Source organism: Papilio polytes, unplaced genomic scaffold, assembly GCF_000836215.1.
Source record: "Papilio polytes unplaced genomic scaffold, Ppol_1.0 DF821845.1, whole genome shotgun sequence".
Classification (NCBI taxonomy): Eukaryota; Metazoa; Arthropoda; class Insecta; order Lepidoptera; family Papilionidae; genus Papilio; species Papilio polytes.
Genome location: NW_013527359.1, coordinates 2,610,210 through 2,624,595, shown reverse-complemented (window position 1 = coordinate 2,624,595; position 14,386 = coordinate 2,610,210). Strand labels below are relative to the sequence as shown.

The 14,386-nt window shown below is 33.1% G+C and overlaps 1 protein-coding gene across 1 annotated transcript in view; it reads left to right on the top strand.

Moving 5' to 3' along the window:
• LOC106107795 overlaps positions 1–14,386 on the top strand; it is a 98,308-nt gene that overhangs the window by 16,509 nt on the left and 67,413 nt on the right. The window contains exons 3-4 of the mRNA XM_013288799.1: positions 987–1,108; positions 13,070–13,259. Coding sequence (XP_013144253.1) covers positions 987–1,108; positions 13,070–13,259 — 312 coding nt within the window. The remainder of the gene's footprint in view (positions 1–986; positions 1,109–13,069; positions 13,260–14,386) is intronic.

Sequence of the window (14,386 nt, the reverse complement as noted above, 5' to 3'; positions counted from 1 at the left end):
TATTTAGTCTGCTTTGAAATTCTGAAACAATAATACGTTTCATATTTTAATAATTCTAAAGACATATGTAAACTTAACATCCGTTGCACTGCATCCTTGGTACAGATAGCAAACACATTTTTAGTATCGTTTATTTTTAATGTGGGTTAGTAGGTTGTTTAAAATTCCGCTTTTTGCCTCGGGTAAGGGGCGTTGCTTGATCTTCGAATATCTCGGTGGTACAATCTAAATAATGCTTTGGGAGAGTCTCGTAAGTTGATCAAGATGATATGAAATCCATGTCTTATCTAGTTTTAAAGACATTCTTCTCATCGTACATTGCTGATCGTAGTAGTTTAAAATGTGACAACATTTTTTGACTATTTCTTCTGTAACATTTCTCTCTACTCATACGAGTACAATTGCGTAAGTTCAACATAATGTATTTATGTAACGAACTTTTTAAACCATTTATGTTGGATGATATTTATATTTAACATTTTAAAGCACGAAGTGTTATGTTGTCTGTACATGAGTCAGTGCTTAATAGATTAAATGGAACACATTAATCCATGTAAGCGCGGCGTCGCTCGCAGCATGAGCGACTTTTATTAGCTGAATAAGTAGTTCAATTGCTGTCATTGTTCTCTCCTTGTATATGCATTTATGTAATGTGTTTAACGTTTGGTTCTTTCACTCTTATGTTCTTTGTTCCTAAAGTGTACCTTGACAATTTGCAGTGAAAAGATCTAGACTCGTATAAGTTTAAGTCGTAGCAATAACGTTGTAACTTTATACAGTACTAATGTGATGTGAGACATTTTGCTTTAACTTTAAGTTAGAACAAGAATTATAGACTTATGAAACAAAAGTTGGGTTATATTGAGTAACATAAATTGGTTGGTGGAAACAAAGAATACAAATAGATCATAGACCAATACGTTTACATTGATGCTAATGTACTTTTATACATAGTACGAGTATTGCATTTGTATGTATGTTTGCAGACGGTGCTGCGGTTGCGCTGAGCGGCGCGGCGGTGGGCGTGCCGGCGTCCTGGGAGCCGTTTTACTGCGTGCTGCAGCAGGATCGCCGCACTCTCACCGCCTACACCAGCGAAGAACTTGCTGTGAGTATTTTAGTCATTTACAATCTTTCTCTTGTTAGGATCACTTCGGTCCAGTAAGCTCTAAGCAAATAGTGAATTCAATCACAGCCAGAAATATGAAATGATGCATAAATATTTTGTCAAATTAAATAAAAACGCATCAAAAGTTAGATATATTTATATGGCATAAGATCATGTTTAACTTGCATTTCGCAGTGTATTTTGAAATCGTTTTGCCGCGAACGCTATGTAGTTAAATTGTCTATTTCGATGCCGGGCCCGCGATACGATTGTGTGGTTGCGTTCCCGAGGCTCTTTTGCGTGCATTCTTCTGCGTTTACACCGCCTTTGATAACAAAATTGATGCAATTTATTGGAGAATTGTGTAAGCGTAAACTATTTTCGCTTTAAGAGTGTCTAAGCCAGACAAAAATAAATACATCACATTCCATTTTATGTTACTTTTGGACTTAAAAAGACTTTTAGTAAATATATCCCATTGAGTTTTATATTTTTTTAATTAGATTCGCATTGGTAAATAGTGTGAATGTAGAGTGACTCAGTTAAGTTGTCTAAGCGTTTACATTTAAGTTGCATAATGTACCATTAAGCACCATTCAATTCTTGGTATAATTTATTTATAATTACGGATTTTGTACTTGTGTTTCTCAAATATAAATATAGGTTGTTCGAGGTTTACATATTTTTACTATTAACCAATAATGAACCTTAAATAGAGTTTTATATGAGGAATGATTTGTATTTTTTAGATTGTTGTATGTATTAAAATAACTCAAGAACTACTGGACCTATTTAAAAACTCTTGCACCATTAGAAAGCTACGTTGTCGCCGAGTAACATAGGCTACTTTTTAAAAATATACGAGGACAAAGTCGCGAGCGACAGCTAGTTACATATAAATGTTTTGGCATTTATAAAGATATCATTTAGTTACCTACTTAGGGATAACATAGACAACATGAAATAGACGTGTACACTTGTATGCAGTTTATAATTTAAATCATCAAGATATAACGAAGTTTATTACACGAGAATATACCACTAAGATGTTATAAATTAGCCATTTTATTACATTCGAGTCCTGTCGTGTTAAGGTTTAATGCATCGGCCAATTATTAAAGCAAGTTAAAATTATGAACAAGGTTCTCTTGCAAACGATTGCGCCCAGTTGATTTACCTTGTACTGTATGTTAATTGCACGTTTTTGTGACACGATCGAGGACATGAACATTTTCAGTGGACACGGGCGAATCATTAAAAACCGCTTTCATTATGGAAAAAACCGGACGTGGGCGTATTACAAAATATGATTTCAATAGAGCGTGAACTCGTACGTTCGTATTTGATTCGAATTCAACATTACACGCAAATCGTTTCATAATTTTTACTTAATGTTTATTTGTGATTTACAATGAGAACATGCTAAGAACTTTGAATTTCTTTCAACAATGATCCCGAACATTGTTTTGAATTGTCAGTTACGCTTTCCTAAGCTTGTTAACTTGACTAGTTTTTTTATCGTTTCTTTGAATGACCAAATCGGATAATGCAAGTATAATCTGGCACCATAATGTTTGTCTTGTAAAGTGTATTTCAAATTATAGTTACCACTGTACTAGATTAATACTTTAATGTATTTAGGAATTATTACTAATAAAACACAGTAATAGATTGTGGTATACATAGGCATTTAACAGTGGTAGAGCCCGCTTTAACATCTTCGCACTATAGGGCCGGTTCGCCCGGTGTAATACCACGACCACACAGAAAACAGGCGAGAAGTGGAATCAATTCCGCGTTTCGTCTGATGAGTGTGGTGCCGGAGGCCTAATTTTAGTCCCTTTTCCTTTCCACCCTTTTCTTAAGAGGAAAGGATGGAAGGGAAAAGTGGATTTGACGGTGGAAGAGAGGCATAGGAAGGGAAAATGTCCTCTTTACGTGCGTCTCTTCCTCCATCAATGAAGGGTAGGCAGTGCATCTGCAATTGCGGATGTCTATAGGCCGCGGTCGCTTTCCATTTTGGTGGATTCAGGTGACCGTTTGCTCGTTTGCCACCTTATATTATAAAAAAAAGGCCATTATATTGTGCATAAACAGTTTTCCAAGTAACTGTTAATTGATGCTAAAATAATGGTTGGTATAAAAGTAATTTAGCGGTACGATGATAATTTGATGCATTATCGTTTAGGAAGTAATCCCTACAAATTCCAAAATAGCACGGATGTCATTAAGATTACCCGTTCCGGAACGTTGTGCTAATGGGCGTAGCCGTCAGGTCGTGAGCGTGCACTTACAGCGTGTAATCTAATAGTATGCTGCACAAGGAATACTTATGTCTATGTTGAGCCTCCGTAGGGTAAAGGCCAAGACCACGATGTGATAAAGAACCCAAAGATAAGTTTAAATATTATTTTACATTGAAATCTTAAGACATTATCAACAAAATACAATAAAACTTTTCTTTGCTACTAGCCTTCGTCCGCGACTCCGCGTGGAATTTAAAAAAGCAAAAGTGGGTAGCTTATATGTTCTCCTAGACTATCATCTGCATCTATACCAAATTTCATCGAAATTCATTCATTCGTTTAGGCTACAAAGTGTAACAAACATCCATTCATCTTAACTTTCGCATCTAGTAAACTCGTAATATTAGTATGGTTTAATGCGACAATTCCCAAGAAAAAATTATAAATAAATCATTAATCTATGAGCGTAGTAAGTTTTTCAATACATAGGTCGCATAAAAAGCATTACTCAGTCATTATTTGCCAAATGTGTGTTTTAATGTCAATCACAAGCACGAGCCAGAAAATTAAGCTCGTAGAAAGCTGACGATTGACGTCTAGCTGGTATTTTCTTTAAAAATGTGACCGATAAACGGTGAAAAGCCGATGGAAGTGTTAGTGCCCAGGGACCGGTTAACCCTAATCATGCGAGTGAAAGTGCAGTTAAGTGTCGGACGCATGCGTGCGGTCTTTCAGAGCATCGAGTACTGTTTGAGTTCTGATTATCATTATTACTATAATTACGGGTGAACGGAATCAGGTGTGTTGCGTCATCGGTTCGCTGGAACTTATTATGGTAAACATTTCCATGTCTGGCCTATGTTTTCTGCATTGTCGGGAACATTCTTTATGACTTTTACGTAGTGCAATATTTTGAATCGAAGAACCTTCGGATCGTCGTATGATTGTTTTTTTTATAGCTTTTGGAGTTCAGTATAGAGTTTTCTTATTTGACTAAGAAACATCATAGTATTTCCTGCAGCTATTACTTTCATCAAGTAGCGTTTACGATCGTGTAGTAACTCATGTGAATTTATGTATCCTAACAATTGCGCCTTTGCGGTACCTTGTTCAAATTGGGCTCAGCAAAAGTATACGTGTGCCTAAAGCAGGATGTCTTTGAACAATGAGAACGGAAACAGCAAGTGACTGTTCCGCTTGGGAAGATGAATGATGTTTTTAACCAGCACTCGAGATGAAGTGTGTCGATGTTCCCCACTATACTTCGTTCACACGTCTTCCTACTCCAATTAGAAGCAGCGTTGTTATTAAGATCTTATCTGATTTTTTATAGATCTCTAACGAGCCTCTCCAAAATCTACACGCTTATATGACAGTTATTTTTAGTGTTTTTTTTTTAAATAGGAATAACTACTGCATGTTACCATTATGTTTAGGACGTTAGTTATGAATGTGTAAGGGTACACCGGTAGAGATAGACGTAGAAAGAGATGGATGGATTGTGTGAAAGGTGACATGATCAAGAAGGGAGTGATGACTGAGATGACGGATGATAGAGTGCTTTGAAGAACGAAAACTCGGTGCACTGACCCTACGGGAGTAGAATAAGGCAGAGGAGATGATGATGAACTACTGAATGTTACCACAAGTTTTCTTTTATTGTGGTGTTCAAACCGTTTATACAATATAGATGGCTTTTATGAATATTAATATTGTGTTTTTCTTGTTACACGCAATCGGACAGTCGTTCCCTGGATTCTATGTGGATCGCAAGGTAAGATTAGTTTTGCGAGTGTCGAGTTGTTTGTGTAATTCCATTAAAATTGACTTTTTAATCCTAAACAGTAAACACAGTTGATTTTTCAACTTAGCTAATACTTATTTATTCCTGCAATTTCATTTTATTGATGTTTTGTATTGCGTGTTTTCCCTTTCATTGTATTTAAATCAGTGTTATTCATAATCTGACACCTTCATTACCGTTACTGTGACTGTAATTATCGTCTGCAATTACTTATAGTGAGCTTTTTTACTTCGATATTAACAACTAAAGCGTTGAAGCATAAAATCTTGCACTATGAAGGTCAAATAATATCTGTGTTATGATAATGCGGAAAGAACTAAATTTCGAACTTTTTAATGGATTACGAGCTTATTTACTAATGAAGCTTTTAATCTATCTAAAAATAATATGAGGAACAGAACATAGTTTTAAGTGAAAATGACCATACGCTAGACGCTAAACTCTCATTTGTTTAAGGACAGTACGGATCATGTACAGACAAAGAGTTGCGTACAATATTGTTATTGTATATTTGATTTTCCATTTCTTGGAAGCGTTCGTCCATATGGCGCATGGCGTCGTACTTAAATGGGAACATTCGCTGTCATGGCGGCCATGTGCGCCGGACCACGGCAAACTTCAACCGCCAATTGCCTTGCGCGATTTGTTAACATTGAACCTAATAAACAACGTTTTTTATTCTCACCAGTTCAACTGTAGATTTTATTATATATCGTCAATACTCAGCAACTGATTTGACGTTATTAATATAGATTGAACGTTATATACATGTATACACACTTTTATATGTGTGGACGATAAAAGAAATTCAATTATTCATTCGAATACGCTACTCGTAGTTTCCTATAAAAAATACATTCTTCTGTTAAACTCTAGGATAATAAAGCCCTACATTGATACTACAGCTCTTTGTTTTGTAAAACTCTGAAGACTTTCATTTAGGAACTATAAATATCCTTGCAATTTTTTTCTTACCGTAATTTTAAAACAATAGGGCAGGTTTATGTCCATCTTCGAGATAATAAATCGCACTCACTGCGTCGATATATTCACTTAGCGTAATATTTTATAACTGGTTTGTAGTGAAGCTTGCGATTTTAAGAAATTCCATGCCTCGTTTAATATTGCAGTCACCAAGTACATATGCATGTTTCGAGTACATTACTAATTAATTCGTGGATGTCTTCCAATTAACGTTACTTCAATTAGTCTTGTGGCCTCTGATAATACAATGCGACGATTGTCAATTTATTTTATCAGGTCAACATTCCACTTGGTATAACCATCTCGTTCTAGGGAATCTGAGTTTCCTTATGCGTTTAATTTGCCCGAAGTTTGTGTTTACTTGCAACATCTTATACGATATACTTTGTGTTGGGACTATGTCCTTTTATAATGCTACATAGTGTACGAGTATATACAGGTTATAATTGTAAGTATATCGTAGGTTAGAAGGTTGAAATGTTTCAACTGTTAACATTCAATTTATCATAATACTGCAAGTGTATTTGAGCCGCTCTGACTCACTTCCACTGGTGTCGCTGAACTCGAGTTTAAAAGGTATTTACCTTTTGCTTTGTAACTTTGTAAACCACATATTTTGAATATTTAACATTTACCCAGTGAGTTTTCATTTTCGAAACATATGTACATTACATCGTTATTTCAGTTTTCTCAAGAAGCACGATAAAAATGATAATAGTGAAATACATTTATGTTAAATATTATTAATCAAATTAAGAAAACCGTAACCAAACTCTTAAGTTTGTGTTTGTGTCTTAACACAAGCTTATCAAAATGGTACTACAAACCATAACTAATGTTACATTACCCAACATGGAAGAGACAGCCGATAATCCACGCAGTTGAATTCGCCCTTTATGGCAACACAACGGCCTTATAAAATATTCTTCATGGCGTAGTAAAATAAAATAACAGCCTCTAGTGAATAAAGCCTCCTTGATTCAATCGACAATAAAACAATAAAGGATTGAATTGTGGGCACAGCACAGATAGTCGATGTGTCTCTTCAATATCGAGTGACCGTCTTTTATTAACCACTGCATTGGCTTGCTTCTATTTTCGTACTCCTGTATTATTGTGCCTATTTTAAAACATGCCTTATATAAGTTTGTTATTACGATGTTGTTTTAGATTTAAAAGCTTTCCTATCTTAATGCGATCACCACTTCCTACTACCGAAGTTTGAAATATAATTAAAACTGTTATCAGATTTATTAGACGTGATAATTTGTAGTTGTTGGTTATACTCAATTTTTATTACTTAGTACTTTTACATTTTTCTTAGGTGTTTATCACTTTGTCATTTCAATGCTTGTGTTCAGCAAAAATAATCTGTAGGTGTACATTTCTCTATAAGCAATGTTTGTATTCCTTTACACTATTCGATTTAAGATATCATCGTCTATAGAGCTTAGATCATATTAATACATATTTAAAAAGTTTTACAATACTCAGATCAAAGGTGTTTACTCCTTCAACAGGTTAGCGGCCATCTGGCGGATGCGACAAAAGTTTTGTGACATTTCCCTTCGTTGTCTTTTACAACACCAAAGAAAGGAGACAAATTGACATTTTAATTTAAATAGAAGCCTGTGTTTAGAGTCGATGAAGCTTGAATTTCTGATTTTTAGACTCTTGCTATTTCAATATGAAAAATGTGACATTTTAATTACAAAATCACTTTAATTAATACTGTTTTTTAACCAAGTGGTTTTTTCAATATTTTTCTCAATATCATATTAAAATTTACAACTTTCTCAAAATTAAAACTTCTTAGCTTTTCGAACGATAGTACTTTTGCATAATTAACAAATTACTTTGTATTTTTGAATAGTAATTGCTAAATGTAATAATGTTTCGAAGAGACAACAGAAGGTATTGACGAAGGCGTCTGAGCATCTACGTATGTACGCACATTACCATACAAAGAGATGGGTCCAACATTGTTTTTGATAATGTAGGCGACGCGTAGAAACACATCTCGCCTCAATGAATAACTTGACAAGTTTAAAATCTGCACGCATACCAATGTTAGAATAGTAACGGTATCGAATGTACTCGTATATTTAATATAACTGTAGCGAACACGTGTTCATTAGAAATACAGCGACCATCCTGTTATAGACTCCTTTTATCTGAACTCTTTGCTTTGATTCATTCGTTACATTTCTATCGTTAGTATTGAATGTCTTATCACAACAATGGGTGTTGGAATTTAATTACAGTGGCGTTTGGAGATTAACATTTTATTTTATTAGTTTGAATACGAATTTCGCACCAGCTTAAATTAATGTTTTCCTAAAGTCTATTTTTCTTGAAATGCAAGCTATATTAATATTAAAAAATATTATATCAGCATGTATGATTCTGTTGTTCAGAGAATGCGGCGCGTGTAGTCCTTGGCCGGGTCGATGTGGCATCTGCCCAAAGCATGCGTAATTAATTTGTGGACAAGTTTTTGTCTGGATATTCTTCGAGCGTGACGTAATTCACTGGTGTTATATCCATTATATTAATAATGTGATTTAAAATAAAATAATTAAAGCTTTTTTAAATCCTGTTCTGCCCAAATCATCGCTACTTTTTTTAAAGAAACTGCTATTATTCTAAAGTATGTGATAAAAATACAATTAGAATAAAATTAACAAATGACTTTGACAGAAAGTATAAAGTTCTGAAAATAAAAAGTTTAGAAAGCTTGCATAATTTATATGTTATAAACTTACATAGGTAAGTACATATATCTAATAATAGCTTAATAAACGATGAAACCGAAAAATTTAAATGTACATTAAGTATATAATGCTATGAAGCATGAGCTCAATCCTGATCTCAGCTTATTATTACAAAATACTGGTTTAATATTTGCTTACACAATTTGCATAAAAACCAAGTAAAACTGGGAAACGATTATACTCTTTTATTTTACGTGCCACGTTCTTATCCAAATTGAGTTATTACTCGATCTATTTTGACATTAACTAACCTTTTCGACTACTTACGCTATAGTTTCCATCGCACTTGATTTTGTCAAATCTCCAAGTAAACGATATTGGGATGATATTCTGTTGCGAACGTCAACAGGTTCTTGTAGCAATTGTTTTGGCCCCGATGACGACACGAAATGTTAAGTCGGTGACGTCATTCAATAATGTGTTCCCTTTTCATATCTAACTAAAACAATTCGACTCATAAATTTAAATGAACAAAGATACAAAATGTAATTAAAGTCTAGTTTTAACTTAAATATATCTTTAGTTGGACAGTTAATGTAAACAATGTTTGGGGCTCGGCAGTTAATATTTTATCTAAACAATTTGAATAGATGAATCATTATGTGGTTCTATTTCAATTCATATGAGGTAGTAGTCAGTTTTCTTGTAATGTGCGATCATTTTTTGGAGCTATTTATAAATGTCTATATGTGTTGTCGGACGCCTGTTTATACTGCATGCATCTCTTCTCAACTCTTAGTAAGTGGGTCACACTTGATGAGTCTCGGATGTTGTAAAGCTAATTTGTATTTTCGACTTTTTAAATGGAAACTTCATTGAGGATATATCAGAATAACGTATTTCGTGTTCTTCTTCTTCTTGAAGCTTCTAACATGAAGCTTTTAGAAATAGTATTCTACTAGCTTTTGACCGCGACTCAAAAAACATAAATAAGTAGTATATATTTTTCTAGACTATTCTCTACATCTATGCCAAATGTTATCTAGATCCGTTCAGCAGTTTAGGCTACAAACTCTAACAAGAATCCATCCATTAAACTAAACTTTCGCACTAATAATATTAGTAAGAAGTAAGAATTTAAAAAATAGAAATGAACATAACACAAAACGTTAGTCCATGGCTATTTTATTCCTATTATTAATCTAAGTGGTCTGTAAGTATTTACTGTTTATGTTTTTCTTATATAGCTATAGAGAAAAGCGTCAAGTAAATTATTTGTTGTCTTCATATGTCAAGGCAGTCTGGTCAACCCTTTTTACGAAACGTGATTGTTTCGTAATATGTTTTCTTTACTATAAAAAACAACTTTGGCGTTCAGTTGGTGATTTATAATCGTATAAAAAATGTGACCTACTTTCACGTTCGCCCTTCTGCCTTAAAATAAAATGGTTTTTACTGTTTACAATAAAAAAGAGAAATAATCATAAAAATAAATGAACAACACTATGTGCCATAGGTTTGTTTCTTTTTAAAAATACAAATAAATGTTTCTACTCCTTAAAATAATTCGTTCAGAAACTTCTTACGTAACTATCTATTTAAAAGCACATTATCTCTCGATGTAAACGGGTACAACCCACTTTCTGAACTCACGTTTTGCTAATTAACGATAAATTATATTCCGAATATATTATATTGTGTTGACATTTTATATGTTTATGTTAATCTGAATAGTTACTGTTATCGATATTTTAACTACTAAAAGGTGAATCTTCCGTCAAATGATAAATTTCACAACGAAAATTGACTGGTCTATATTATATAAGAAATTAAAGGAAAACTAACTTGTAACATTACGTGATTAGCAATAAAACTTTTCGTATTTAAATACAAAAAAATACTATTTCTATATTTCTCATAGTATGATAGTAAAATGCTACTTTAATAAAAACTAGCAATAAGTAACGTAATAGTAATCATTAAAAAGGAGCTTTTAAGAGAAAGATCTTGCAAATTTCAACTTTTAGTCGTAAATGTTTAAGTTAAAATTTGAACAGCATGATCATCTGTTAACTTTTTTTTGATAAATGAATATAATACACTTGTATTTCAGATTTAAGGCCTGTCCCACTAAATTATAAACGATCCAATGTGTGTATATGTGATGGTAATATCGGACTTTGTTCCCTTATCTGACAGTAACGTCATTTTTAGGCTATCTGAGCCTCTATCAGTGGTGGGACAGGCCTCTAGTACAATAAAGTAAAGGTATATCAGTTATCATACGGTATCAGGTGACTGGTTGATTAAGAACACGTCAGAAACAATCCATTCTTAAAGTTTTAGTCATTGACGTAAACTTGAACTTATGTTGTAAGGAATTTGTAACATTTCTTTATATGGCGTGATGTATGTATTAAATTACATATAACAAATTATACTAACTATAATTGATTTAACGTAACTGTAGGAATATAAGGTAAACATTTAAACAATCGGAATAATTACTTGAAAACTAATATTTAGTGACTTACTCAAGCTTTTTTTATCAATGTAACAATATACCAACTCTTGTTATCTCACTAAACAGCGGTATACAATTTACAAAATTCGACATACACGAACCGCTGCTGATTATGTCCGCATAGCAGTTGTTAACGATTGCTTGAAGAAGCCAGTGTAAGGCATCTTTAATAGCGTAATTACACATCTGCCAATAGTGTCACTCGAGAGTTGCTTCATTTGTTTCGCACGCATTGCCCGCGGCTGCATACAAGCACAACAATAATTACTACTCGGATCTACTTACAGACTATTACTGGAACTCTTAATGTCATAACTCCATCTTACGTTTAATAACATGCTTTAGTAATGCATTTGTTGTGAATTCAATACATGACTTTTCGTGTTTTTAATATTTTAATTTGCGCCACGATCCGTGCGGAATTAAATAGTTATTAGCATTGTATGTGTTCTCCCAGGTTATGTTCTATATCTGTGACAATTTTCAGCGAGATAGTAATAAATGTAGTAATAAATATTCATCGAAACTTTCGCATTTATATTAGTAAGAATAAGATTATGCATTTATCTAGAATGAATCATCTAATTTTGTTACAAACATTTGCAATCTTTCTCTTTTAGATTAAGATCGTGGTTCTCTATTCGTGATCACGATCGATATTACATTTATTATTCGTAAAATACGAGAGATATCTGTTGTCAATTTTAATAATTTTACCGCAGATAATCTCTTCATTTAACCTTGTTTAATTTAGTTATTTATAGTTACATGCATAATACTCAAACATTTATGTCCATAAATGTAATAACATAAAGCACAACCGTCCTTTGTTTTCAGTTTAAAATATAAATCGTATCCCTAAATTCCAGAGGTAGGTCATCCTAGCTGCCTAAATAAGAATAGACAAATACATAGATTATCATAGTATTTTTTGAATTTAATTGTAGGACAAAAATAAAAACGTAAGCTTGTATTACGTAGATATTTTTTAAATGTCAAAGTCGGTTGAAGTAAATGCTTACAGATGTTCACCTATTTTTATTATCCGGTTGATATTTGCATAATTTAACGCAAAACAATGTTATACTGAAGGAAAACAAATATGACCCGATATTATATTTAAACGTGATTTACTTGCGGTTTTATTAACCTATTAATACACTATTTGTATTATTTACTCACGTCTTACTGACCACAATAAACACTATGGGAGTCGTAGAATTAATTTTAAGAAAATTCTACACTAAGGGTCTGTTAAAGTAAACATTTAATGTCTCTGTTCTGTTTGAAAATGCGTGTCACAAGTAACAAGTTAATTTTATGTTTTCATTTCGGAAGCGATACCGCTACCCACTCGTTGCATCCTGAGTTTAATTGCGTGCCTGTCAATGCTTACTATATGTTTCCCATTTGTGAAAATGTACATTTCCTTTATAGGGAAAAGTATAGAAAACATTCGATTTAAATTGTAAGTCAACTTGATCATCCATATTTTAAAAAATACAGTTTAATTTTTAAAATATGTTCTACAGAAAAATTGTCAAAGCCGTAATTTCCTAATTCTAAGCTGCTCATGTAATACGTAATTAATTATTATTATTAAATTCATGATTCTAATATCAACGTATTAAGACAGTCATTTTACCACTATTATAATACAATTCTTAACCAATTATTTATTGTCGACAGCAATCAACGAATAACAACGGGGAATACTCGACTCGAAGTCTTCCTCGGGTGCGAATAGATGCCGGTTCTAACGCGGGAACCGCTGGTGTACGGCTGCGATGCTGGGCAGCACCGCCGTCTATCACCGAGGAGGAAGTTGAAGACGAGATCGAAGAAGATGCCGTGTCTTTACGAGCTGTGCCCGTTCAAGGTACGGCTTTAATTTAAATGGCATTTTAATTAATTTATTATTCTAAAAATTCATTCCCCATAGCACATTTGTCCAACTACAGTGCCATCTAGCGGCGAATAGCTAAAACTATACAGACTCACGTTTAGACGGAACATTGCTAGATTCTCACACTAGATGGCGACGTAAAACTATTCAATTTAAAAACTTTGAAATAAGTCTAATGTGTCATAATATTATTTATTAGGTGTCAATCTAAAAATTGCTATATTATTTTATGTATTCACCATTTAAAATTTAAAAGGTACTTTTAATTTATGGAACACAAAAGATGTCTGCCAGTTCATTATAGTCCGTAGTTGAGCGACGAAAACCAGCAGTATTTTCAGACGTTGCGGATATGGCTTTAAAAAAAAACCTTTTATAAGGACTTCAGACGGAAGGATATCAAAACTACAGCCAGACATCTATTTACACAGAATTGTGACTCGAATACGACGACATTTGGCTTGTTGAGTCGTAGTTTTACGTCTTTCGAATAAATAATTCTGAGCAATATATTTATTTCTACTGCATACTTATGTTAAGAGTTGAGAGTTGAGAGAATTGTCTGGTATACAAGTGTTTTAATTATATATTATGTTGCTTTCAAATTGTAATAACATGTTTTAATAAATGTTCTAGTTATGTGTTATTTTGAAAAAATAAATAATAATAATAAATTTTTGTAACAAAAGTATGCTTGGTAAAAACTATTTTAAATTGTTCCTGTTTTCTGTTGTCTGAGTTTTTCCATCGTTAGTATGTTGTTTTTGTCACTAAACAAAGGCATTTTAACGCTAATTGCAGTACGGTGTCCTTAAGTAGAGTGACGTGTTTTTAAAACTGTTACAGGGTGTCATTAGTTCTGACTAAGGTGACCACAATAATTTAAACTCTGAATTTCTGTTTCTTTATAATCTTTAAAATTTTTAACTAAATTTTGTCATGTTAACGGCTTTCTAACTAAGATTTTCGAAGCTTTTTCTTTAGTTAGTTTTCTTTGTACTCTCATGCTATAAGTAATAATTTTTTTTTTACTAATTATACTATAAAATGTTCCGATATAGTCTACGTAAATTGTCTCTGTAGGAGTGGAGCTTTAGGGC